The 25181-nt window shown below is 46.4% G+C and overlaps 1 protein-coding gene across 3 annotated transcripts in view; it reads right to left on the bottom strand.

The window, feature by feature from the left end:
* The window catches only part of LOC115090504, a 991523-nt gene that overhangs the window by 794572 nt on the left and 171770 nt on the right, over positions 1-25181 (bottom strand). The window contains exon 1 of one of the 3 annotated variants that reach the window (XM_029599681.1): positions 19325-19679. The exons of the other annotated variants lie outside the window; for them this stretch is intronic. Coding sequence (XP_029455541.1) covers positions 19325-19558 — 234 coding nt within the window. The 5' untranslated portion in view covers positions 19559-19679. Of the gene's footprint in view, positions 1-19324; positions 19680-25181 lie in introns of those variants that run through there. 3 annotated transcript variants of the gene reach the window in all.

Raw genomic sequence — 25181 nt, 5'->3', positions numbered from 1 at the left:
GAGGTATAAAAGGGTAAGACAAATTAAGGCTCAATGTAATCTTTGGTACACAGGCCTCTTAGTTATAAGGGGCCCAATATTTAAAGCCATCCGTGTATGTAACTTATCCAGATTTAACTTAGCCAGCTAAGTTTCAAGGGATATTCAGCAGCATGGCTATACCGCTGAATATTCGCATAAAAGTCGCTACTTAGCTGGGAAAGTTACCGTATATCTGACTAAGTTAGACCAACTTTAAAGCAATTCTAACTTATCCAATTTACTTAACTGGATAAGTAGCGCTTACCCAATCTGCCCACTGCTGTCCCATTGATTATCTGGCTATCATCCTAACCAGATAAGTGAATTATCCGACTAAGTGATGGCTGCTGAGCATAAGCGGATATTCAGCAGCCTCCACTTAGCTGGATAAGCTATATTTATCTGGCTAAGTATTGCTAAACGTACTTTGAATATCAGCCTCAAGGAAGATAATTTTATAACTGTGAGGGAAGGGCTACAGTCTGCATGTAACTTGTACATGTAGCCTTAAACCAGCATTTTCAAAGCAAACCTATTCAGAGAACTTTGCTTTGAAATGCTCAGGTAATTGGACTGGCACATGTCTAGAATAACTCACACAAAATTACACCTCCACTTTGGAGAGTGTAACTTACATGGGTTAACTTACGCACAGAGGGGCGGATTTTCAGAGCCCTGCTCGCGTAAATCCGCCCAAAACCGGGCGGATTTACGCGAGCAGGGCCCTGCGCGCTGGGAAGCCTATTTTACATAGGCCTCCCGGCGCGCGCAGAGCCCCGGGACTCGCGTAAGTCCCGGGGTTCTCCGAGGGGGGCGTGTCGAGGGGCGGGCCCGGTCGTCGCGGCGTTTCGGGGGCATGGCTACGGCCCGGGGCGGTCCGGGGGCGTGGCCGCGCCCTCCGTACCCGCCCCCAGGTCGCGGCCCGGCGCGCAGGAGGCCCGCTCGCGCGCGGGGATTTACGCCTCCCTCTGGGAGGCGTAAATCCCCCAACAAAGGTAAGGGGGGAGTTTAGACAGGGCCGGGCGGGTGGGTTAGGTAGGGGAAGGGAGGGGAAGGTGAGGGGAGGGCAAAGGAAAGTTCCCTCCGAGGCCGCTCCGATTTCGGAGCGGCCTTGGAGGGAACGGGGGTAGGCTGCGCGGCTCGGCGCGCGCCGGCTATACGAAATCGATAGCCTTGCGCGCGCCGATCCAGGATTTTAGCGGATACGCGCAGCTCCGCGCGTATCTACTAAAATCCAGCGTACTTTTGTTTGCGCCTGGAGCGCAAACAAAAGTAGGCTATTCGCGCTCGTTTTAAAATCCGCCCCAGAGAGAACAACTTTAAAACATGTGTGAGCGCACCCATAATCACAGCTATATGGACACGCGTGCACATTATATGTTATGTACATACTATATATTATACACATAAATCTACCCAACATCATGTTCGATATCTAAAAGATACGCGGTATGTACTTTCAACATAATGGGATACGTTTTTACTTCTCCGAGGAAAAACAGGATGATAGGTCTCACATATGGGTGACATCATCAGATGGAGCCCTGACACAGAAATGTCAAATTTTCTAGAGCTTTGATTTGCCACACTGAACATGCCCAGCATGCCTTATACCATGTGTCCATGCAGGGTCCCTCTTCAGTCACTCTTTTTCTGCGGAGCTGCAGCATCACGGTTAATGAGCTATTTTTTGGCCTTTTTGGCTATTTCTGGAAAACTTTTCCCTTTTTTGCTGTAACGCAATTTTCTTTACAGTAGCCACCTGCATTCGACACTGGTCCCTCTCGTTCTTCCCCTTAGTATTCCTAGTTTATTTATTTATTTGAAGACTTTTATATACCGAGGTATAGCAAGCTGCCTTCACTCCGGTTTACATTTTAACAACTTAATACAGATAATGGACAATATAACCAATTGACTTATTAACTGAAATCCTTATTACACACTACAAACAAGCAACAAAAACAGAATAAACATAGGTTATGCAGTGTGCGGGTAGTGTACCAAACAATGTACACTTAAGTATTGCTATGTATGTAACAAAATAACATGAGTGGTTTGGGATTCTCTTTCTAGGGTGGGGTTGGGGGAGGGGCGTGAGGAATATATATAGGGGTTCGGTCAGAGTCAAGCATGATTGAACAGGAATAATCACTTTTTCAGGAGTCTGTGGTGGTGTTTGGCTTAGCCAACTCCATCTGGACATGACTGTCTGAATAACCATGTTTTGATTTCCTTCTTGAATGTTTTGAAGTCGCTGAGTGTGCTTAGGTGATCTGGTATGGAGTTCCATAATTTCGGTCCCGCGATTGAGAAGGCTCTGTTCCTAGTGTTGGAAAGCTTTGCTGAATGAAGAGTGGGTAGGTGTAGTTTTTTGGAGGTTCTCGTCATTCATTGTGATCTGTGTATTTGAATCATGTTATCGAAAGCGGTGTTGTCTGCTTTGTAAATTGCGTTGTGCAGTATTGTTAAAGTTTTGAATTCGATTCTTTGTTCGACCGGTAGCCAGTGAAGACTTTTCAACACAGGGGTGATGTGGTCTGATTTTTCTTTTGCCGGTTAGTACTCTGGCTGCGGCATTCTGTAACAATTGGAGCAGTTTAAGTGTGGATTTTGGAAGGCCAGTCAGGAGTGTGTTGCCGTAATCGAGGCTGGTGAAGATAAGCGATTGCAGGATGGTTCTGAAATCTTGTTGGTGTAGTAGCAGTTTAAGATGTTTGAGTATGTGAAGTTTATGAAAGCCTTCTTTGGTTTTCGTTGTGATGTTCTTTTTGAAGCTTAGTTCGTTGTCGATCCAGATTCCGAGGTCCTTTCGTTGTTCTTCAGTTGTATCTTGGTGTTGTCGATTTGTAAGGATGTTAATCAGGTATCTGTTTCTTTTCTGATGAGTCACGTTGGGGGGTGAATCCATGATTGGGTTGATTGGAGTTTCTTGGGGTGCTCGAACGATCCTCTGGTCTTGGTGTTGTGGGCTAAGTGTGGTAGTTTGGAGATGATGTTTATGGACGGGAGGGAGGGAGGAGGATTTTGGGACGAGGTCTGGAGGAGTGAAGGAATAGGCTGTCGCTGGAGTTTTGTGTGATGATAGTTGGATGAGGTCTGTAAGAGTAGTACAGTTGATTAAGGGGAATGTATGAGGATGATTTCTTGTTGAGATACGGATGAGTGCTGGATGGGTTAGAATGAGTGCTGAATGAGTGCAGATGAAGTCAGGATGAATGCTGGATGCAGACAGGCTGAATGCTGGATGCGGTCAGGCTGAATGCTGGATGCAAACTGATGGGTGCTGGATGTGGTCAGGATGGGTGCTGGATGTGGTCAGGATGGGTGCTGGATGCAGTCAGGATGAATGCTGGATGCAAACTGATGGGTGCTGGATGCAGGCAGGATGGGAGCTGGTTGGATGTGTTGAATGAGGTCAGGATGTGTTCTGGATGGAAGCGGATGATGTTAGGATGAATCCTGGATGTAGATAGGGTGAGTGCTCGATAAAGCCTGGATGCGGTTGGCTGATGTCAGGTTGAGATCAGGATGAGTGAAGGTGAGGTTTAAGTAGGATGGGCGGATGCTGGTGGAAGCTGGATGGACGTTTGAAGAGGTTGAATGGATGCCTGGGAGGGTTTTGCGAGAGTTGGAGTTGGAAGTTTTGGTGTAAATGTTAGCGCTGACTGTGATAGGGAGAGGCCCTTGGTCCTGGGGCTCTCCAAGGGGCGCGCTAAGTGGCAGGCCCCTTATGTCGCGCTCCTTCGGGCGCGCGACGTCACTGGGAGGCGCGGAGATTTAAATCCCTTCCCGGCGCTTTCTGATAGGCCTAGAGCCTCTCAGGGGGCGCGGCACTGACCGCGTGAGTTGGTCGGCTTCCTTTCCTTGTGTTTCCGCTGTCTCTCGTTCGTTTTTTAAATTTTTTTCTGTGCGTTTCCGATGTCCTCCTCTGCACGGCTCGCCGCTGTCCGGCGAGCGGGCTCTTGCTCCAATTGTGCCTCGGGAGCCCCAGCAGAGGAGGGGACGAGACACGGCAGATGCCGGGAGCGGGAGGGCGAGAAGAGGGACGCCACTGGGAGGCGCGGAGATTTAAATCCCTTCCCGGCGCTATCTGATAGGCCTAGAGCCTCTCAGGGGGCGCGGCACTCACCGCATGAGTTGGTCGGCTTCCTTTCCTTGTGTTTCTGCTGTCTCTCATTCATTTTTTTTATTTTTTCTCTGCGTTTCCGATGTCCTCCTCTGCACGGCTCACCGCTATCCGGCGAGCAGGCTCTTGCCCCGATTGGCCTTGGGAGCCCCAGCAGAGGAGGGGACAAGACGCGGCAGATGCCGGGAGAGGGAGGGCGAGAAGAGGCAAGGGTTTTCGCAGTTTATTGGTAAGTTTTCTTTAAGTTAAGGGTTTTCGCAGTCTATTGGTAAGTTTTCTTTCACAGTTGATTCCCCATGGCGGAAGTGCTTTGGTGCCAACCTGGCATCGCCACCCATTGCCATCGATTTTTATCTTGCCTCCCATTTATTTCACCTCTTCTTCGATGTTTTCGAAATGGCATTGAGGGCCCCAGTGCCCACAGAATGGCATAGCTGCAGGCCTTGGATCTCCGACCAGAGGTACAGGAAAAACTTGCTGATGTGCCATATACTGGGGAGAATCTCTTCAGAGATAGGGTGAAGGATGCATTGGTCTAGCTCTGGCCCACCATGAAACCTTCCAACAACTCTCCAGCACTCTGGACCTGTCTTCCTCTGCAAGGAGGTCAGTGAGATTGGTGTAAAAGAAGTCTTTATTTCACCAGAGGAAGTACTATCCTCTGCCCCCTTGCTCCAATCAGCAGCATCAGAGTTCCCGCGGCCATTCCAGGCAGTAGGGAGCTCCCAGGGCCCATATGGCGCCTCAGACAACTCTAGGGACGGGGTTTTGACTGTGTCATAGTGAGCGTAGTCCAGTTACCCATACCTGGGGTGAAGGATCTGCCAGTCTGGGGCAGGCTGTGGTTCTTTGTGAACCAGTGGCCCAATATAACCTCAGACAAGTGGGTTCTTTCCATTCTCTGTCAAGGGTACTGTTCATTACTGGAGGGCTGCCATGCTCCAGGAGTTCAAGAGTATCATTACCTTTAAAAATGGCGCAGGCCATCCAGTGCTCCTACCATGTGACAGGGGCCGGCCAATGGCACGGATACCCTGTCACATGGTAAGGGCAAAGGCCATCGGCGCCATTTTGATTAGTAGCAGCCGACGGCCCGAGAGCGGGAGATCGCTCCCGGGACCCCCACTGGACCACCAGGTACCTGTAAAATGTTTTTGGGGGGGTCGGGAGGGTGGGGGAAACAAAGGGATTAGTTTTAAAGGGTCGGGGTGGGTTTAGGGGTTATTTTTGTGTGCCGTTTTTCCCGCCCTCCCCCAAAACGATAAGAGAACCCCCACGATCAATATCGAGGGGTTTTCCTATCGTTTCAGGGGAGCCCCCGATTTCTGACGATTTTGAAAATATCAACGATATTTTCAATCGTACGAAGCCCGATTCAAATCCCTAGTTTCGACTTTGTGCTTAAGTATTGCCCCGGAGACAGAAATACCAGAGCTGATGCCTTGACACGCTCCTTTCTCTTGGAGGATGTGCCTGAAGAACCTCAGCACATAATTGACCCGAAGAAAGTCATCTTGGCGACTACACATTCTGTGCCCGCTGGTAAGACCATCGTATCTAAACACCTCAGGAAGAAAGTGCTCTTTTGGGCGCACGATTCCAAGCTGGCTGGCCATCCTGGTCAATGCCGTACCCTGCTCAAGATCCAGAAGTTATATTGGTGGCCTACGATCAAGAAGGATACCCTGTTCTATGTGGCATCCTGTACCAACTGTGCCAAGAACAAACCTGCTTCTGGCCAACCGTGGGGTTTGCTGCAACCACTGCCAGTTCCAGAGCAGCCCTGGTCAAACATCGCTACTGATTTTGTAGTCGATTTACCCCCTTCCGGAGGAATGAATACCATCTGAGTAACAGTCGATTGCTTCAGCAAGATGGTCCATTTCGTGGCGCTGCCTGGCTTACCTTCAGCCTTGGAGCTTGCAAAGCTCTTCATATCGCACATATTTCGCCTTCAAGGCCTACCAAGACACATTGTCTCAGACCGAGGATCTCAATTTACGGCAAGATTCTGGAGGGCCTTGTGCAAGTTATTTGACATCTCTCTAGACTACACTTCAGCCTATCATCCGCAATCAAATGGCCAAACAGAACGGATGAATAGAACTTTAAAACAGTTCATATGTGCCTACGTCAGTTCCCGTCAGAATAACTGGGCCGAACTGTTACCATGGGCTGAATTCGCCATCAACTCTCATCCAGCAACATCAACTGGATCAACACCTTTTGAAGTGGTATATGGACGCTCTCCAACACCACCACTTCCACTGAAGCTCTCAGTGACATCCCCAGCAGCTCAAGCTACTGCTGATGAAATCCATAACCTGTGGACTCAGACGAAAGACATGCTAAACAAAGCGAGTGACCGCGCTAAAATGTTCTATGACGCTCACCATTCTCAAGTGCCTGTCTTCAAACCTGGAAATAAAGTCTGGTTATCTACCAAACATCTCAGACTGAAGTTACCCTCCACTCGGTTCACTCCTCGCTACGTTGGACCATTTCCAATCCTCCGACGTCTTGGCAACATCACTTACAGTCTGAAGCTACCACCTGGACTCAACATCCACAACGCTTTTCTCGTATCACTCTTGAAACTGCTCATTCTCAGTGAATTCTCTTCCAAAACTCAGGAACCACCTGTTGTCAATGCAGAAGACAACCTAGAATTCAAGGTTGAAGAGATTCTTGATGTCCGAAGACGAGACAAAACATTTGAATACTTTCTTTCTTGGGAAGGTTTCGGCCCCGAAGAAAACTCTTGGGAGCCTCAGGCTAACATCCTTGATAAAGAGATGCTCCATCTATTTCATCTCGCGCATCCTTCTAAACCTAAACCTGGTACCCGAAGAGGAGACCGCCTTTTGAAGGGGGGTACTGTTTCGACTGTCGCTGCCCGACGTCTCCACTCCGCCCTCCTTACCTCTTTGGCAACTCCTCCTGCGGTTGACGGACATTTGGCTACTGCGGCGTCTGCCAGCCGTCCTCTCCGGCGTCCCCGGTCTGGCTTGGGCGCTGCCTCCTGCCATGCTGTCCAGTTGCCTGAAGGCGCACGTACCACGTGGCCCTGCTTCAAGTAAAGGCCCTGCTTTACACTTTTGAATAATAGAAGAACTAGGGGGCATTCCATGAAGTTAGCAGTAGCACATTTAAGACTAATCAGAGAAAATTATTTTTCACTCAATGCACAATAAAGCTCTGGAATTTGTTGCCAGAGGATGTGGTTAGTGCAGTTAGTGTAGCTGGGTTCAAAAAAGGTTTGGATAAGTTCTTGGAGGAGAAGTCCACTAACGGCTATTAATCAAGTTTACTTAGGGAATAGCCACTGCTATTAATTGCATCAGTAGCATGGGATCTTCTTAGTGTTTGGGTAATTGCCAGGTTCTTGTGGCCTGGTTTAGCCTCTGTTGGAAACAGGATGCTGGGCTTGATGGACCCTTGGTCTGACCCAGCATGGCAACTTCTTATGTTCTTATTTTCTTAAGTACCTTCTTTGGCGCGAATCTCAGGGGCGTCCTCCTGTGAAGACATCACGCATCCCGGATATAAATAGCCTACACGATTGCTAGCCGTCGAGTTAGCAAAGGTTTCCTAAAGGATAGGATTTGCTCTCCGTACCTAGCTACTCTGCCTCCACTATTGGACTACTCTATTTAGGGTACCCGCTCCTCGGGGGCCTCTCTCTCTTCTCTTTCAGGTCGCTGTCTGGAACCGGTACTCGCTCCTCGAGGGCCCATGTTCCTGGACTCGCTACCTGGACTTCTCTTCTGCCTGGAAGACACCGCTGCCTATACCATAAGTGAGTTACCATCTATTTCTCTCAGAGCTGTTCCCTGGAACCAGGTACTCACTCCTCGAGGGCCTGCCTTTACTTCAGCAACAGTGCTCCATACCAAGAGACCGCTGTGTGAGTACTATACCAATGAGGCTCTATTCCTGAACCCTGCATATATTGCTTGTACTCACGATCTCAGTTTCTCTCCACTATAGCACAGCCATTGTGGGATCGCTGTTCCAGAGCCTGAGGGACTACAAGCCCAGCTGGGCTACATTCCTGCTCACTACCACCACCTCTGGTGGCTCCTCAATACTGTTTAATAAAAGATCTGTGTGTGTGTCCTATAGCTGTGCCTGACCTGTTGCCCCTCACGGGACTTCCCCCCTTGGGCTTGATCAGCAGCCAGAGAGTCCAGGGTTCCACCCAAATCCTTACAAACAATAACAGTTATGTCAACAAGCATGGAGGTACGGGGTCATATCTCCTGTGTCAGGAAGTGGTGCAGATCTGGTCATAGGCCCTGTCCCACAGGATGATGCTCAGCGCTATGTACCTAGCCAAAGCAGAGAACATGTTAGTGGACAGACTGAATTGTGCCTTTTACCCCATGAGTGATCTCTGGACCAAGGGGTTGCATATCAGATATTCCACCTCTGAGGGAGCCCACACGTGGATCTCTTCGTGTTCCCTTGCAACAGAAAGGTACTTCGGTTCTACTCTCTGTACAGGACAGATGGAAAACCAGCATCAGATGCCTTTGCCCGGCATTGGGACACAGATCTTCTGTACGCGTATCCTCTAATTCCCTTAGTAGCGAAGACTCTCTTGTAGCTTCGTGAGGACAAAGGGACTATGATCCTCATCGCTCCTTATTGGTTGAGATAGGTCTGGTTCCACTCCTGCAGGAATTGTCCATTCAGAGGCCAATCAGTCTGGAGGCTTCCCCAGATCTCATCACTCAAGATCGAGGCAGGTTGAGACAATCCAACCTCCAGGCCCTGTCGATCACAACCTAGATGTTGATAGGTTAGTTTTGCAACCACTCAATCTTTTAGAAGATATGTCTCAGGTGCTGGAGGCTTCTAGAAAGCCTTGCACTAGAAGGTCCTATGTCCTGAAGCGGAGGAGATTTTCCATGTGGTGTGAGCAGAGAGCACTAGATCCGTTCTCCTACATCACACAAAACCTGCTTGATTATCTTCTACACCTATCAGAAGTTGGCTTGAAAACCAACTCTGTTAAGAGTTCATCTGAGTGCAATTGGTGCATTACCACCACAGTGTAGATGGTATGCCCATCTCTGTACAACCTATAGTTGTATGTTTTATGTGGGGCCTGCTTCAATTGAAGTCTCCCCTAAGGCCTCCTGCTGGGTCTTGGGACCTCAACATGGTGTTAGCTCAGCTGACAAAACCTCCTCTTGAGCTGCTGTGCACCTTGACCTGAAGTACCTGACCTGAAAGATCATATTTTTGGTTGCAGTCACCTCAGTGCACAGGGACAATGAGCTTCAGGCCTTAGTAACTTATCCACCTTACACTAAGTTTTATCATTACAGGGTGGTCTTGCATACGCACCCTAAGTTCCTGCCCAAGGTGGTGATGGACCTTCATCTTAACCAGTCCATTGTCCAGTCAACATTCTTTCCCAGGCCCTATTCACACAAAGATAAACGAGCCCTGCAGTTTGGACTGCAAGCGAGCCTTAGCCTTCTATCTGAAGCGGACAGAAGCCCCTAGACTTTTTGTTTCTTTTGATAAAAATAGGTTACGCATTGCTGATGCCAAGCAGAAACTATTGAATGGGCTAGCAGATTGCATCTCCTTCTGTTATGCCCAGGCGCGACTGCATCTTGGGGGTCATATCAAGGCTCATTCTGTCTTTGCCTTAGCATTGTTGGTGGCCCACTTGCAAGCAGTTCCCGTGGAGGAGATCTGCAAAGCTGTGACGTGGAGTTCTCTCCACTCATTCAAATCGCCCTATTGCTTGGATAGGGATGGCTGACACGATAGTAGATTTGGTCAATCTGTCCTTCAGAATCTGTTTGAGGTGTAGAATCCAACTCTCTCCCGCCTTGGACTCGTTTGAATTCAGGCTGTTTTTCCCCCTCTTGTTACCAACAACACCATTGTTGTGCCGGTTGGCACCTGGTTAGGTGTCTATTGTTCCCTGTTTTAGGTTGGGGGACAGCCTGTAGCTAGAGATTCACTCATGTGTGAGGACTACCATCCTGCTTGTCCTTGGAGAAAATGGAGTTGCTTACCTGTAACAGGTGTTCTCTGATGATAGCAGGATGTTAGCCCTCATGAAACCTGCCCACCACCCCATGGAGTTGGGTTTCTCCTATATTTTGATTTATGTCTAATTCTTTGTTATAAGACTGAAAAAGGACCCCGTGTGGACACATAGTATAGGGCATGCTGGGTATGCCCAGTGTGGCAAGTCAAATTTCTAAAATTTTGACATACGTTTTCCATCTTGAGGCTCCATCTGAGTATGTCACCCATGTGTGAGGACTAACATCCTGCTGTCCTCGGAGAACACCTGTTACAGGTAATCAACTCTGCATTAACCAGCTAAGTGACTGCAAAAGACAGAAAAGTAACAAAAAGAGCTACTTACCCAGCTAAGCAGCAGTATTTAACACTTTTCTGGCTGAGTAAGACAGCCAGATAAGAAAAAGAAAAGCCCTACTTAGCCAGATAACAAAGATATCTGGATAACTAGCATTTGAGGACTTATTTATTTATTTATTTATTTAGTGACATTTTTTATATACCGCGGCACGTTAAAAACATCACCTCGGTTTACAAGCTATCTTACTTATCCTAAGTAGCACTTTTAAGACTTATCTGGATAAGTGGTGCAGATCTTCTACGCATGCATATTTGAGCTCCTAATTATTAATCATTTACACAAGGAAATTTAACTTGCATATTTTCCTTTGCTTTTATGTGTGTAAATTTTTAAATTTTAGAATATGTGCTCATGCTCATGAAGGAAATTACCAGTTTTACCAATTAGTCCACCAGTTTGCCCAGGTTCTTCAGCCTCAACTTCCACTAGTTCACCCAGACCCTCACCCAGTTAGCATTTGGCTATAAAGAATGCTATTCTGATGTACACCAGATACAGATCGATACTCTAAGGCCGCGGTAGAAACAGTGCGGCAATGTCAGGCGCACCCTCGTTCCCCGCACGCACAGTTCTCTTCACCTACCGCTCGATACTCTCTTCAAATTGCATGCAAATGCATGCCGCGGCTGCGAAGCCTTAGGCAAGCGTTAGGCCCGCGCAACCCATTTTACTGTATAGAGCACCTATACAGTATCCTGGGTTCGCGGGCCTAACGCTTCACGGCCGCGCTGGTATCTGTCATTTCAAATGTCATTTCAAATGACATTTGAAATGACAGGTACCAGGAAGTGGACAGTTATGTTCCCGATGCTCGGCAAACTATCCCCCAGCCCCCGCTCACCTGCCCTGGCCCCGTCCGGTCTCCGGTGCAGCCCCAGTCCTGTCTCCTCCTCCCGAAGCAAAAAAAAAAAAAAACCCGAAAAAGTAGCAAGGCTCGGGCCTGCTACGATAGTCCCTTCTCCCTTCTCCTCTCCTCCCGATTTCGGCGCTCAAGGCGGCCGGGTGGGCGTGCATTCATCCAGGCAGAGGGAGCCGGCGGCGAAAGCGGCCTCCGGCTCCCTCTGCCTGGATGAATGCACGGCCCCTGCGGGCAGTGAATGAATGCCCGTGCGATTTCGGCGCTCAAGGCGTGATGAATGCACGCCCATCCGGCCGCCTTGAGCGCCGAAATCGGGAGGAGAGGAGAAGGGAGAAGGGACTACCGTAGCAGGCCCGAGCCTTGCTACTTTTTCGGGGTTTTTTTTTTTTTGCTTCGGGAGGAGGGGACAGGACTGGGGCTGCACCGGAGACCGGACGGGGCCTTGAGCGCCGAAATCGCATGGGCATTCATTCACTGCCGGCGGGGGCCGTGCATTCATCCAGGCAGAGGGAGCCGGAGGCCGCTTTCGCCGCCGGCTCCCTCTGCCTGGATGAATGCACGCCCACCCGGCCGCCTTGAGCGCCGAAATCGGGAGGAGAGGAGAAGGGAGAAGGGACTACCGTAGCAGGCCCGAGCCTTGCTACTTTTTCGGTTTTTTTTTTTTTTGCTTCGGGAGGAGGGGACAGGACTGGGGCTGCACCGGAGACCGGACGGGGCCTTGAGCGCCGAAATCGCCCCCATTTTTTACACTTTATTCCCGTTTTAATTTTCGAACACCACACTAACACCACACTAACACCAAGTAGAGGGTAGGTGGTAAACTAACAGGTTAAGGACGCGGAAAAATAGCGGGTTACAAAGGAGATAATCTGAGCGCGCGTCACAGTATCGGAGGGGAATAGCTAATTCCTTCATTATACAGCTAATTCGTTCATTTACATATCATATACATGCTGCGTGCGGAAAGGGTTATGCGTCTATTTTAAGAAGCGCTAAGGACGCGTGAAACTGGAGACTGTATCGCTGGATCGCCTTACGCGTCCGAATTGTGCGCTCCCAGCACGTTACAGACGGGAAATCTTCAACCGCACGTTACAGTATCGACCTGATAATTATCAGGTGAAAATATGTGCAGGTAACAGCTGTACACGTCACTTTAACAGGTTCTAAAACAGCACCTTACATGTGTAATTTGGCCCCGCCCTGGAACACCCCCAGCCCACCCCTTGCACTCCCTTTTTTTTTATATGAGCTAATTTATCCATGCACCATTATTTGTGCGTGTATGTTTGAGATTTATGAAATAGCACTTGATGAAAATGTGCTATTTGTGTGTGTGGGTGTGCTCATTTTTATGCGCGCAACTCTTTTAAAATTCACCTCCTACTTTTTAAAATCAAAACATATACGTGGAGTTCCAATGCCACCCCCTGGAACTGCCTCTATAGTTTACATGAAAGTACACACGATACCAGGTTATGCGTGTACTTTTACATATACGTAAGAACATGCCATACTGGGTCAGACCAAGGGTCCATCAAGCCCAGCATCCTTTTTCCAACAGTGGCCAATCCAAACTATAAGAACCTGGCAAGTACCCAAAAACTAAATCTATCCCATGCTACTGATGCTAGTAATAGCAGTGGCTATTTTCTAAGTCAACTTAATTAACAGCAGGTAATAGACTTCTCCTCCAAGAACTTATCCAATCCTTTTTTAAACCCAGCTACACTAACTGCACTAACCACATCCCCTGGCAACAAATTCCAGAATTCAATTGTGTGTTGAGTGAAAAAGAACTTTCACCGATTAGTTTTAAATGTGCTACATGCTAACTTCATGGAGTGCCCCCTAGTCCTTCTATTATCCGAAAGAGTAAATAACCGATTCACATTTACCCGTTCTAGACCTCTCACGATTTTAAACACCTCTATCATAGCCCCCCTCAGGTGTCTCTTCTCCAAGCTGAACAGCTCTAACCTATTTAGTCTTTTCTCATAGGGGAGCTGTTCCAACCCCTTTATCATTCTGGTCACCCTTCTCTGTACCTTCTCCATCGCAACTATATCTTTCTTGAGATGCGGCGACCAGAATAGTACACATTATTCAAGGTCCGGTCTCACCATGGCGCGATACAGAGGCATTATGACATTTTTCGTTTTATTCACCATTCCCTTTCTAATAATTCCCAACATTCTGTTTGTTTTTTTGACTGCCACAGCACACTGAACTGATGACGCCTAGATCTCTTTCTAAGGTGGTAACTCCTAATATGGAACCTAACATTGTGTAACTATAGCATAGGTTATTTTTCCCTATATGCATCACCTTGCACTTATCCACATTAAATTTCATCTGCCATTTGAATGCCTAATTTTCCAGTCTCACAAGCTTTTCCTGAAATTTATCACAATCTGCTTGTGATTTAACTACTCTGAATAATTTTGTATCATCTGCAAATTTGATTACCTCACTCATCGTATTCCTTTCCAGATCATTTATAAATATATTGAAAAGCATGGGTTCCAATACAGATCCCTGAGGCACTCCTCTGCCCTCTCCCCTCTACTGAGAAAATTGTCCATTTAATCCTACTCTCTGTTTCCTGTCTTTTAGCCAGTTTGTAATCCATGAAAGGACATCACCACCTATCCCATGACTTTTTACTTTTCCTAGATGCCTCTCATGAGGAACTTTGTCAAATTCCTTCTGAAAATCCAGATACACTACATCTACCAGTTCACCTTTATCTACATGTTTATTAACCCCTTCAAAAAAATGAAGCAGATTTGTGAGGCAAGTCTTGCATTGGGTAAAGCCATGCTGACTTTGTTCCATTAAACCATGTCTTTCTATATGTTCTGTGATTTTGATATTTAGAATACCTCCCACTATTTTTCCTGGCACTGAAGTCAAGCTAACTGATCTGTAGTTTCCTGGATCACCCCTGGAGCCCTTTTTAAATATTGGGGTCACATTAGCCACCCTCCAGTCTTCAGGTACAATGGATGATTTTAATGATAGGTTGCACATTTTTACTAATAGATCTGAAATTTCATTTTTAAGTTCCTTCAGAACCCTGGGGTGTATACCATCCGGTCCAGGTGATTTACTACTCTTCAGTTTGTCAATCAGGCCTACCACATCTTCTAGGTTCACCGTGATTTGGTTCAGTCCATCTGAATCATTACCCATGAAAATCTTCTCTGGAACGGGTACCTCCCCAACATCATCAGTAAACACCGAAGTAAAGAAATTGTTTAATCTTTCCGCGATGGCCTTATCTTCTCTAAGTGCCCCTTTAACTCCTCAATCGTCTAATGGTCCAAATGATTCCCTCGCAGGCTTTCTGCTTCGGATATATTTAAAAAAGCTTTTACTGTGAGTTTTTGCCTCTATGGCCAACTTCTTTTCAAATTCTCTCTTAACCTGTCTTATTAATGTCTTAAATGTAACTTGCCAATGTTTATGCTTTATCCTTTTTCCTTCTTTTGGATCCTTCTTCCAATTTTTGAATGAAGATCTTTTGGCTGAAATAGCCTCTTTCACCTCTGCTTTTAACCATGCCGGTAACTGTTTTGCCTTCCTTCCACCTTTCTTAATGTGTGGAATACATCTGGACTGTGCTTCTAGGATGGTATTTTTTAACAATGTCCATGCCTCTTCCACACTTTTTACCTTTGTAGCTGCTCCTTTCAGTTTTTTCTAACTATTTTTCTCATTTTATCAAAGTTTCCCTTTCAAAAGTTTAGCCCTAGAGCCATGGATTTGCTTACTGTCCCCCTTCCAGGCATTAATTCAAATTTGATCATATTATGATCACTATTGCCAAGCGGCCCCACCATCGTTACCCCTCTCGCCATATCCTGTGCTCTACTGAGAATTAGTTCTAAAATTGCTCCCTTTCTCATCGGTTCCTGAACCAATTGCTCCATAAAGCTATCATTTATTCCATCCAGGAGCTTTATCTCTCTAGCATATCCCGATGATACATTTACCCAGTCAATATTGGGGTAATTGAAATCTCCCATTAATACTGCACTACCAATTTGGTTAGCTTCCCTAATTTCTCTTAGCATTTCACTGTCTGTCTCACCATCTTGGCCAGGTGGACGGTAGTATACCTCTATCACTAAACCCTTCCCCAACACACAAGGGATTTCTACCCATAAAGATTCAAATGTGCATTTAGTCTCATGCAGGGTGTTTATCCTGTTGGACTCCTTGCCATCCCGGATATAAAGCGCCATACCACCTCCCGGTATGTACCCAGGAATAGCACTGTCCCATTGGTTATCCTGCTTCCACCATATCTCTGAGATGCCAATTAAGTCTATGTCATCATTCACTGCTATACATTCTAATTCTCCCATCTTACTTCTTAGACTTCTGGCATTAGTATTCAAAGATTTCAAAGTGTGTTTTTGTTTGTATGTTCATTCTGCTTTTTAATTGATAGGGATAAATTAGAATTTTTTAGCTCAGGTGAGTTTTTAGTTACAGGTACTTGGGCTACTTTTCTTATTATTGGAACCTCACTGTTGGGATGCCCTAATTCAAATGCATCATTAGTATCCTTTGAAGATACCTCCTCTGTACCATGCGCTGCTGAACCACTGTCGGCTTTCCCTTTTGTTCAGTTTAAAAGCTTCTCTATCTCCTTTTTAAAGATTAGCGCCAGCAGTCTGGTTCCACCCTGGTTAAGGTGGAGCCCATCCCTTCGGAAAAGACTCCCCCTTCTCCAAAGGTTTCCCAGTTCCTTACAAAACTGAATCCCTCTTCCTTACACCATCGTCTCATCCACACATTGAGACTCCGGAGCTCTGCCTGCCTCTAGGGACCTGCGCGTGGAAAGTGAGCATTTCAAAGAATGCTACCCTGGAGGTTCGGGATTTAAGCTTTCTAACTAAGAATCAAAATTTGGCTTCCAGAACCTCCCTCCCACATTTTCCTATGTCGTTGGTGCCCACATGTACCACGACAGCCGGCTCCTCCCCAGCACTGTCTAAAATCCTATCTGGGTGACGCGTGAAGTCTGCCACCTTCGCACCAGGTAGGCATGTTACCAGGCGATCCTCACGCCCACCAGCCACCCAGCTGTCTACATTCCTAATAATCGAATCACCAACTATGACAGCCAACATAACCCTTCCCTCCTGGGCAGTAGGCCTTGAGGAGATATCCTCAGTGCGAAAGTACAATGCATCACCTGGAGAACAGGTCCTTGTTACAGGATCCTTTCCTGCTGCACCAGGTTGATGCTCTCTGATCATGAGACCTTCTTCCTCCAAGGCAGCACCAGGGCCTCCAGTCTGAAGCTGGGACTTGGCTACTATATCCAGTCTATTTTTCAAGAGCCATTTATACATAAAACCAGGAATTTATGCATGTTAATAGCTTTGAAAATCAGTCCCTTAACTGTGAGGGTTAGAGTTTTGCATTGTCACTGCAGTTTAACTGGAAAACCTATTCAGGGTCTCTTGGGAAGACAGAGACCCTGAATAGGTCAGAAGGAATTTATGAACTGCAATTATTTCAAAATAAGTAGTTGGTAAAGTAGCCTAGCCAGCACCTTCCATGCCTGTAAACTGGAAAATTGAAATAGAAATACTGTAAGAGACAGAGAGAAATGTGTCAAGGTCCAGATGCATACAAAAGCCATGCACATTCCTAATAGAATAATGATGGGAAGCTGAATCTACAAAGTCAGTCTTTTTTTTTTTTGGCCCGACATCTTCCTCCTGCAACTTTGGGCTTCCAGCTCAGCTGGAGCTGGGATTTAAATCTGGTGCTATTAATATTTGCAGTTAGCCCAGGATTTTTACCCTATTATATATCCAACTGCCCCCACTCAGCCCAGTCATGGCAGCGAGATTCCTCTTCTCGAGGCCACAAGCTGAGGCTCCTTCTGGAACCTGGTTAAGGTGGACCCTAAATCTGATCATTAGGTATTGCCACTGCATACTCGCTAACACACCCCTCTCTCCTGTCTTTCAGGAGCTGTGAATTTTGCCTCCAGAGCATCCCCAGACCCAGCCAGCCTAAGGAGCAAAGATGTGGCCCAGGAATCAAACCCAAGTGCTCCACATGACCATATACAACACTTCCACTGAGCCATTAGACTAGCACAATGGAAATCAGCATAGGTCAATATTCAAAGCTGGCTGTTTAAGTAACTTAGCCAGATATAACTTAACCGGCTAAGGGGGTCATTTTCCAAAGGTATCGCACGCAAAAAGGGGCGGGTTCTGGGCGGCGTCTGCACCGGAAGTGGAGGAGTCGGGGCAGCACCGGGGCGGATGCCGCGAAGACATCCCTGATGGCGAAAAGGTAAGGAGCCTTATCGCCGTCAGTAACGCGGCCAAGAGCACCACCTTTCACGGTGGCGCTATTGGTTTGCGAAAGCCGGCAGCGATTACACCGTGGTGGTGCAATCGCTGCCAGCTTTCACAGGCCCACCCCCCACTTCGCTCCTGCCCCCCATTACCGCCGGATTTTCTAAGTTCTGCGAACTTAGAAAATCCAGGCCTAAGTTACAAGGTATATTCAGCAGCTTGGCTAAACCGCTGAATATATACATATATATCCACACTTAGCTGTATATTTATAACCAGCTAAATTTAGACCTGCTCTATGGATCATCAACTTAGCTACATAACTTATGCGGCTAAGACTATCAGTAATTAGTTGCATAACTTGTATGGCTACCTTGCTCCGCTCTGATCTGCCCACTACACACCCACAACTTATGCAGCTAACTTTTTACCTATATGAGTGTCTTATACAGCTAAGCAGTGGCCACTGAATGTAGGCATATATTCAGCAGCCGCTACTTAACTGCATAACCTATACTTATATGGATAAATAGTACTAAACGCACTTTGAATATTGACCTCAGTGTATCTCCAATGTAAATAAATTAACACTCAGTCAGTAGATAATGAGGCATTTAAATTTAGATTTTTTTCCTGGGGACATAAGTTCTGCACATAGTTCAGAAAAAAGTCATCCTATCTAGAAATGGATCCATCTAAATTTTGCAGCTCTTGATAACTGGATTGTAAAAGAGACATCATAATTTTGTTTTTATAATGACCTTGAATGGTGTGTTAAACAAATCTTCATTTCATTATCCATTCATAATGTATAGTGACCGAATTATTACATAAAATAGGGCAAATTTCAAAAGTGTATATACAAATTAAGAGAAACACAATTTTTTAAAGTATCTGTCTTCTTCCTCCCATCTCTACTACTGATACAGTGAGAGTTTCCCCTGCCTAGCAAAGCAAGCACCCTTGCAGGAAGTTCAGATTGGAACATTATGAGAACAATTTTCTAAATCATTTACCCCGGTAGACCGGTCTTTCTGAAAATTACCCTCCTCTGCCTAACAGTAGGCATTAGCTTCAGAAGCACATGTATGTCTAGCCATTTTAAAAAGAGGCATTCCTGGGTGGGTGTTTAGGTTGAAGGAGGAAAACAGCATGTTTACATGGGATTTCTAAATGTATGTCTGCTACTTGATACCTTTCCGCCATCCACAGAAATAGCAGGAGAAAAATATATGAGCATTTTAAGTATGCATACTCCATGCTCACTAATTTTTCAAGAGAAACTACCTCTTTGAAAATGGCTGCAAATATGTACAGTAAAAGTACCTGCGTGCTACAAGCTAGTTGAAAACTGGCCACGATATTTTACTGGCTTCATGTAAATAAGAAAAAAAGAAGAGTGAATTCAGAATCAGCTGAACATAACTTTATTTAAATTACATTGTTTGCTTTTTATCATATACCGTAGTTACACTTTAGACAGAATGTCTCTAGCGTTCACTTTCCTGATGCCCGAAAATAAGACAAAGAAGGAATGAAAAGAATTTCATACACTTCAAACTTACCTTATGTAAAGCAGATTTCTTTAACGGCTCTGAAACATTTTCTTGGAAAACTGGACAGGGTTGCCATGCTGGGTAGCTGCAGAACTTAACATTTTTCCTATTTCCTTGGAAGAAAATCCTCCTTTGCCTTCCACTGTAAGTAAAGCCATGTTTATCTTTCGTAACAGGTGGACTGGGCTGGTATGGCCGTGGATAAAAAGCAGGTACTGTTGCCTTCACTTCAAAGTGTTTCATAATAACATTTTACACCTTACCACCAGTTATTTCAACTTTGCTAATGCAACAATTGGGAATAAAATAAAAAATTTTCAATAAATAGTAAATGTATGGAACAAATGAAATGCTGGCCTGAGAACTATCCATGTAGTAACTAGTGTTGACTTTTTCTCAGGCATTTGGGGCATGAGATCATCCTGTAAATGATAAACTAAGGGAGGAATACACAGTCCTAAGGCCTAGAAAAGTCAAGGAATGTGATCAATAGCACAACAGAAACTTTATAAAGTACCAAGGAATTGTCTTTAAGTAATAGTAAATATTTTATTTGAAATCATATTATTATGGTTGCTTTTAATAAATAATCTAGCTTACTTTTCTACATAAGGCAAATAAAAGTTAGGTATTTGAATCATGTATTTAACAAGACAACCTATGTTAACCCTAGCAACACCACCATAGTGAGCCCAAACCTATCATATCTTAGAAGCAAAGCAGGGTTAGGCTTTGCTGTTATCTGGATGGGAAACCACCAAGGATGATGAGATGCTGTGAGCTACAGAAAGCAATAGCAAACCACTGCAATATCCTGCAATAATGTCACAGTCAGATGGTAAGTCATTATCACCTCAGTCAGTAAAACAAGCATGGTACCTACTTACCATCACCTAGATTAAGCATCATAATAAATTCCATGCATATTAAATTAGTTTCTTCAATGCTATTATAATGAGTGCAAAACTAACAATTAATACAACATAAATGAAAAGAAGCTGCATAATAATTTTAAAACATAATTTCTCTAGCCAAAAAAGTACTTAGACAGTTTCTGGAGACCTGGGAATGGGATTCACCATTAGAAACCCATTTCCTGAGATAGTAAGATCAAATCCTAGAGAAAGAAGGCATGGTGTGCAAGGAAGCTGCTTGCTAGATAGTCAAGAAGCAATATTAATGTCTTTAAATGGAGTTTAGTGCCACAGTTTGAAAGAAGAATGAAAAGTAGTAATTAAAAGAAACAGTAATTAAAATCTCTCCGTTGTAGAGATTTGTAGCAGTCCGTTTGGCCAATAGGTGGTATATTAGTGTTACAGGGCCAGGTTTAATATTTGTATTATTTCCTTTTCACAGATAAAGTTGCTGTTGTTTGAGTCCTGAGAGTTATTGCTGTGATTGTATGGAACAGTAAGGTTCTAGGTGTCGTCTTTGTCTTTTTTTTTTTTTTTTTGCAGGGGTTTGTGTTACTTCACAAAGGTGTCTTGGGAGTTTGTTTTACTGAGGTGATGTGGTCAAATTTCCTTGTCCCTAGTAAGAGTCTAGCTGAGGCATTTTGTAGTAGTTGTAGTGGCTTTAATAGCCCAGAAGGTAGTCCTAGTAATAGCGAGTTGCAGTAATCTATATTAGAAACTATTAGCATTTGTAAAACAGTGCGGAAGTCTTGTATTGTTAACAGTGGTTTCAGCTGATGAAATATTCTCAGTTTGGTGTATCCTGTTTTAATTAATTTGCTTATATGCTTTTTCATTGTAAAGTTCTCATTGATCTGGATTCCTAGGTCCCGTACTTGATCATGCTTTTAATATTATGAATGATATTTTATATCTCTTCATTTTATTGCTTGATTTTTATGAGTAATGATGATGTTTCTGTTTTTCCATTGTTGCACTGCATAATACAGTCATGCTTCTTGCAGTTTACAGTTCAATTTTTGTCAGCAAGTTTGGAGTGTTTTGGGAGGCAGGATGGCGACGAATTACTAGCCTGCTCTTGGCACCAAAGTGTCTCAGTCTGGCCTGCCTGTATGCATATGTGTGAGAAAGAAAACCTGTGTGTGTCTATGAGAGAGAGAGCTTATATGCATGTGGGTGTGGGTGGGTGGGTGTGTGAGGGAGAGAAAGCCTATGTATATGAGTGAGAGTATGTGTGAGAGCATGGTTGCCAGTTTGAGAGAGGGTATGTGTGAGAGAATGAACATGTGTGTGTGAGAAAGAAAGAGCCTGTGTGCATGTGTACGTATGAGGGAGATAAAGAGGGTATATGTGTGTGTGAGAGAAAACCTGCATATGTGAGAGGAAGTGTGTGTGTGAGAGCATGGGTGTGTGTATGAGAGGGAGTGTGAGAGAATGAACATGGGTAAATGTGTGTGTGAGCCTAGGTTTATGTGTGTGTGAGGAAAAGAGAACCTGCATATATGAGACAGAGTGAGTGTGCAGGAGCATAGGCTTGTATATGAGGGAGTTTGTGACAGAATGAACATGTGTAAGTGGTTGTGTATGTGTATAACATAGAGGATAAAATTTGTATTGCCCCACTTCCCCAATCCATGACAATCTCAGGTGACTGGAAATCAAAAGATCCTGAGTAAGGAGAACAGGAGGTTTTTAATCCTTATTAGTTGTAATTATTGGGTGTTATTTGATGTTCTGCTGTTTTGAAATATTTCATTAGTGTTTCAGGAAACTTATAACTTGATTTAATAATGGATATTCTATTCATCAGATGTTTTGAAATATTTATTTTTATTAGTATGGTCTTACTTTTATGATTCGTGATTTATATTTCTTGGGTGCAATATTAACTAGCTTGGCTAGTTAGCTGAATAAACTTATCTGGCTAACTAGCAGGGTATATTCAGCTTAGAGAATAGCCACTGCCATTAGCAATGGTTACATGGAATAGACTTAGTTTTTGGGTACTTGCCAGGTTCTTATGGCCTGGATTGGCCACTGTTGGAAACAGGATGCTGGGCTTGATGGACCCTTGGTCTGACCCAGTATGGCATTTTCTTATGTTCTTATGTGATCACACCGCTGAATATAAGTGGGCCTGCGCCCCCATGCACGGAGCCCACTACATAACCAGGCGCCGTGCGTGGCATCCCGGTTGTATCCCCCAGAGGGGGCTCCGGTGCAAGCTGAGCCATAGTGCGGCTCCCCTTTTCCCCTCTCGCACCAGCCCAACGCACAAGACGGTGGCTTGGCTGGGCGGGAGAAGGGGGGAAGGAGCAGTCGCAGGATGATGACGAGCTGCGACGGAGACGCATCTGCCCTCTTCCTGCATGGTCAGTGATTGGGGAGGCTGTGTGTCGCCTGGAAGTTGCATCGGCCACGGCGTGGCGGGGGGATTGGCAACGGCTTGAGGCGCTGGTGCCGGAGGAGCACTGTTAGTTTCGCCAGCCGATCGGGGTTACATCGCAGTAGGATGGGGGCAGGGGCAGTTTGCGGGGAAGCATGGACGAGTGGTTTAAGTCGATGGATTAAGACTCCAGTCTCTTTGGGGTATGGGTTTCAATCCCACTGATGCCAGTGTCTCTCATCGGGGTGGTGATCAAAGCTGTGGGTGGGGGGGGGGGGGTGTCAGGGCTTGGAGTAGATCCAGCAGGCCCTCCTTCGGTCTCCTGTAGCCACATGAAGGGGGGCCCAGGGCGCAAGGTTGATCTTGGGCAGCTATGGATTGTGTGCAGATACACTGCACTGCAATGGCAAGAAGTAATATTGTTTATTTAATTTATTTAATTTGTTTGGATTTTTTGTGTTCTGCTTTTCAGCACTTGTGCATCAAAGCGGATTGCACACGGGTGCTGCAGGTGTTTCCATTTCCTCGCTGGGCTTACAGTCTGGTTTTGTGCCTGGGGATGGAGGAGGGTAGAATAGTTTGCCCAAGGTCACAGAAAGCGATATTGCAGGGAACGTGGGGATATGCAGCTCAGCTCTGGGTGAATGAGGTCCAAGGGACTGTGGGCATGGAGGGGGGGTGACCGGTGCACTCACTCTGTGCATGGTGGAGATGGTTTTCAAGGGTGTTATGTGTGTGCAGATGGCATGTGTGTGCTTGGATGGCTTGCACTCGCATACATGATGTCTTATAAACATCAGGGGTCTATGCGCAGTTTCAGTTTCACATGTACATTTGCCTGTGCCGAGGACAGGCAATGTGGATGCGTTCCTGGGGTAGGGCCAGATGTTCTGTGCGTAAATAGCTATTTGGGGGGAGGGGGCAAGGTAGTGTTGGATTCATGGACCCTTGAGTCAGTTGGGACAGATGTAGCGTACCGTGGGAAGGCCCACAGTGGAGGTCGGAGCCGGGAGGCGGCACACGCAGGAGACCAGATGAATCTTCACCACTGGAAGCCCGAGGTCCCCCAAGGAGGAGCCTATGAGGACCCGAGCCACTTGTACTTACGTGCAGTCTCCTGCGGGCGAGTATCAGCAGCAGAGTCCCAGAGTCTCGAAGAGAGAAGAAGCCGGAACCAGGAGGCCGACAGGAACTTCACCACTGGAAGCCCGCGGTCCCCCAGGAGGAGCCCGTGAGGACCCGAGCCGCTTGGACAAAGGCAAGGCCTCCTGGACAGTGCAGAGCAGGATACTGAGGTCAAGACAGGATCAGAGCCAGAGGACGAGCAGAGGTCAGAAGCCAAAGTCAGAAGCCGAAGTCAATACCAGGAACAACAACTAGACAAATCTGAAACAGAGAGAACCTCGTTGCAAGGCAAGGAGACACTTGTCAAGCCAGTTTGAGTACTGGCAGCATCTGACGTCACGTCCAGAGGCAGATCAGAGTTTTCCGGCGCTGGTCCCTTTAAATGGCAGAGCCCCTGTGCGCGCGTGCGCCTAGAGCGTGGGACCAGCCAAGACGTTGGTGGCGTCTCCCTCGCCGAGGGCACACCGTGAAGAAGCCAGCCAGCCTGGCCAGGCCTCAACGATGCCACTGCTGCTGCGAGGTAAGTGGGGGACCCCTCCGCGAGTTGGGCGCATAACAGTACCCCCCCCCCCTTCTACGCCCCCTTCCTGGAGGTTTTGGCTTAGCAGGGTGGCGTAGATGAAATTGTTGAAGAAGAGATTTATCCAAAATGTTGGAGGCAGGCTCCCAAGAATTCTCCTCAGGGCCAAAGCCTTCCCACAAGAGGAGATATTCCCATCGTCTGAGGTGGAATCGCACATCTAATACCTCTTTTACTTGTAGATGGTGACTTCCTGAGCCGCGGGGGCGGCAGGTTCAGGGATCTTGTTGTGGAAGACGGACAAGACCAATGGCTTGAGCAACGACACATGGAAAACGTTATGAACCCTGAGCGTGGACGGAAGGCGGAGACGGTAGGAGACAGCACCCACTCGTTCCATGACTGGGAACGGGCCAATGTACCTCGGAGCCAAGCGCATAGAAGGAACCCGCAGGCGAAGGTGTTTGGTACTTAGCCATACCTTGTCCCCGGGAAGAAATGTTGGAGCTGGTCATCGCAGACAGTCCGCGTACTTCGCAGTGACTGCCGTGCGTTGAAGTTTCTCCCGAGTAGAGCCCCAGAGATTGTGTAACTGTTGGGCTGTGAGTTGCACGGCTGGTGATGGTACTGCTAATGGCAAAGGCAAATGAGGTCGGAGACATCTCCCATAGACTATCTGGAAGGGAGACCTGCCGGTGGCTGAATGCCTATGGTGGTTGTAGGAGAATTCTGCCCAAGGGAGTAAAGCCACCCAATCGTCTTGTAGGTCTCCCATGAAGGCTCGGAGGAAGGTTTTCAAGGTCCAGTTTGTGCGCTCCGCTTGGCCATTGCCTTGAGGTGAAAGGCGGTCGTGAAGTCCAATTGGACCCCAAATTTCTTGCACAGTGCTCTCCAATATTTAGCCGTGAACTGCGAGCCCCG

Source organism: Rhinatrema bivittatum, chromosome 4 (genome assembly GCF_901001135.1).
Source record: "Rhinatrema bivittatum chromosome 4, aRhiBiv1.1, whole genome shotgun sequence".
Lineage (NCBI taxonomy): Eukaryota > Metazoa > Chordata > Amphibia > Gymnophiona > Rhinatrematidae > Rhinatrema > Rhinatrema bivittatum.
The sequence above is the reverse complement of the archived record's forward strand: the minus strand, read 5'-3'. Positions and strand labels throughout refer to the sequence as shown.